General features: G+C 41.3%; 1 protein-coding gene across 1 annotated transcript; it reads right to left on the bottom strand.

The window, feature by feature from the left end:
- Positions 1-1139: 1139 nt before the first annotated feature.
- LOC147077150 (protein CFDP2-like) lies at positions 1140-1892 on the bottom strand. The gene has a single exon (XM_085941008.1). It carries the CDS (start codon positions 1890-1892, stop codon positions 1140-1142), a length of 753 nt encoding a protein of 250 aa, XP_085797134.1.
- Between the last annotated feature and the right edge of the window lie 1561 nt (positions 1893-3453).

The following is a 3453-nucleotide window of genomic DNA, read 5'->3' as shown; positions in this document are numbered from 1 at the left end:
AGCGTTACTTCACTGAGCTAAAGAAAGAGAAACAACGTTGAAACGAAATCTATTCTCTCCTTCCTTTGATGTAGCCAGTATTCCCAATGAATTACAAGATGAACTCTAGGTATTTGCGGAATGATTCCTCAGCACATAACTTGATCTTGTGAAGAACTTCATTTTTCGAAAATCTCAAATAATTTAATTTATATAACAATACAAAATTGCTACATTATTATACTCCATTATATACTTCATATAAATACATTTTTTCTTTGGTATTCTGAATAATATATTTAACTCTGAAAAGAAAATATAAAATCCATGTAAATAATGAATATCATTAACTAGCACTAACAGTTTTTACTTTGAAAAACACATCGAATTTTTCGGGTTCAAAATAATATTATTATGAATATGGCCCTGGATTTTTCACAATGAACAACCATTTGACGTTTGATGTAGGTACTTACAAATTGTGAGTTTTTATTGTAAAAGTTTTTTTAGGAAAACTATCAATGTACTTACCTATGAATAATAAATAGTATGCACATGGTTCCGAAATGCTGTTATTCATTTATATTCTTCCATTAATAAACACTTTTTAAGCCAAACAATAATGTAGAATAATACAACACTCAGTTGTCACTTAACATGAAGAAAAATGTAATATTATTTAAATCATTATCAACCAGGATCAATCCACTGCTGTATGAAAGGTTCCGCAACCTGATTCTACTACTAGCAATTAAACGAATTTGTGATAGTATACCTATTTCTATCATCCTTATCAACGTCGACCTGAACCAATCCACTGCTGGATAATGGCCTCTCTAGCCTGATTTTACTCCTTTCTGTCATTTGAATTGCTGTATTTATCAAAATCGGTGATATTATATTTATCTACATGTTCATATCGATATCATCATCATCAACCAGGATCAATCCACTGCTGGATGAAGGGTTCAGCAACCTGATTCTACTACTAGCGGTTAAACAACTCCAGAAGGTCATCCAGGCGTCGGTGCTTTACCACGCGGTCCATTGTCTGGTATTCCGCGCTGCGCTGTGGGTCGTATGTACCATTGTCTCGCAATTCTTTCAGGAGCTTCCTCTTCTCAATCATATCCCATGTATGAGGTTACATCCAGTCCGGCCTATGCGTATGCCGCTCTCCTAAGGCAGTAGTTGCGGAGCTCATTATAGCATCCCGTAATAATATCCATTTTCCTTCCAAGGGATCCGAGTGTGAGAGTTCGAGCATCATATAAGCGCATCCGCAGCTCCAGCTCATAGGTTGCACGCACACGGGTACTTTTCAGTTTTTCCACATCGAGTCGGACCGTCCTTTTGGGTTTTGGGACTCGTTTGAGGTCTATACGGGATTTCCCGACCAAGAGTTCGTGGTCACTGTGGATGTCTGCACCTCTATATGTCCGCACGTCTAGCAGTTCATGCCGGTATTTCGCCTTGACCAAAATGTGGTCGATCTGGTTTCTTGTATTACCGTCTGGCGATGTCCATGTATATTTGTGGATGGTCTTATGAGGGAAAAGACTACCACCAATCACTAGACCATTCATTGAGGCAAAATCTACCAGACGGGAACCATTATCGTTTATTAGGCCAAGGCCATGTTTTCCCAGCACAAAGGGTCCACGCGAGGGGTCAGATCCTACTTTGGCATTTAGATCACCAAGGATAACTGCATAATCACAGCTGGGGATATTTCCAGCGGCTTCCGCTAAACTTTCGTAGAATGTATCCTTATCTGCATCGCTAGCAGCCTCTGTGGGAGCATAGCACTGCAAAAAATTGATGGAGCACGACTCGGTCTCGAAAGTAGCACGGAGTAGACGTTCGGAGATAGGTTCCCAGCTGGTGAGGCACTTGCAAGCTTCCTTGGACATCAGTAATCCGACTCCACTACGTCGCAATGTGGCGTGTCCGGAGTACAATAGACGAAACCCACGAATAAGCTTCTCGCCAATGCTAGTGAGTCGACACTCACTGATCCCGAGAACATCTAACTTGTATTGAGAAAGTATTTCTGTTTGATGCTCGGCCTTTCCAGGGACATTTAGAGAACGGATAATGTAGGTTCCAAAACAAAATCGTTTACCGCTTAGGCGAGGTCGTCAGGATGGAAACGGGAGTCCGAGGATTCCCTGTGCTTGGATTAATCTGTTGTTTTAGGGTGTGCAGGTGTCCATCCCACAGCACCCGAGTTCACTGGTGGGGCTGCCACCTTAGGGCCCGTGAACATGCCCTGGGTTTCTGTAGGGGGTTTCCTTCCCGTAGCAAGAATGTACCAGTTTTTAGGCGGAGGTGATTCGCCTTGCACTTTCGTCTATCTGCTACAGCATACTGCATTGCCTAGGGACCCCCACTTGGAGGGCTAAGGTAGGATTTGTTGGCAGAGCTATCATGGATAGTCGACATAGGTACTCAGCATTTCAAATGGAAGCACACCTGATCTGGCATCAAGGCATACCCTACTGAAGTCATACCAACCTTTGGCCCCTACTAGGCTTAGCAGCCTGAAAAGGTATCAGACGATATTGTGAAGGCCAGACTCTAGAATAGACTACGCATATGACTACAAATTTGTACTTATTGGCAATGACAACATGCAAATCGTGAAACTGACAAATCAGCGAAATGTCAAACTGTCTGACGAGAATGAAAATCTATCCCGCAGGGAAAACTTTGGCGCCGTTTATACCTACACACTTTACAATAAATTATATTAAATCCAACACCATGTCATTAGAACGCCAAGCTGTCTGCAAGACCCAAGGAGACAGACTGGAGAGAGCCAGCTGGGTCAGCTAGTTATTATAAATGCCTGTGAAAAGATACGCCGGCATTTCTTCTGGCTTTGCTTCCTATTGCACTGCAATAGACCATGGCTTTTTTTTTACTTAAAACGTCGACGATAATATAGCACTTCTTTCAAGATCGAGAGAATAACAATATTATATCCGCTATGTTGTTTTACGAGAAGAACTTGAAGCTTGCAGTTCCAGTAATACCGTAAGGTCTTTCTCCAATTCGTATTCTTTCGTACCTACGTAAATGATGGCATGTTCCCTCTCCAGTCTTCAATCTCTTCGATTTTTATCATTCCTTTCATTGTTTACGAATATTTTAGAGATAATATTTTTATTATTGTTGGCAATTAATCAGATGGCAATAATTTTGTTTAGGTAAAACGGCTATTGTCACACTATCTAGATTAGTCTACGGTCAAGCCTGACGCCCGTTCTGCTATAGTCTATGCCTGCTAGGTGCTCCACGTGTTGATAGCTTTAAACGTAGGCGACAATCTTTTTTACATTTACGAATTAAATAGGTACATAAAATGGATATCAAACGCGAACCAGTTGAGAGTGATTCACACGCTGAAATAGTGCCTTTGTTAAATCCGTCAACTCGTCCAAACATCCCGGACACTTACATAAAGCGAGA

This window comes from Rhyacophila brunnea, unplaced genomic scaffold (assembly GCF_057557595.1).
Source record: "Rhyacophila brunnea isolate RB1 unplaced genomic scaffold, BYU_Rbru_1.0 scaffold_13, whole genome shotgun sequence".
NCBI classification, from domain to species: domain Eukaryota; kingdom Metazoa; phylum Arthropoda; class Insecta; order Trichoptera; family Rhyacophilidae; genus Rhyacophila; species Rhyacophila brunnea.
Note: the sequence above shows the minus strand (reverse complement) of the source record. Positions and strands in the feature narration are given on the sequence as shown.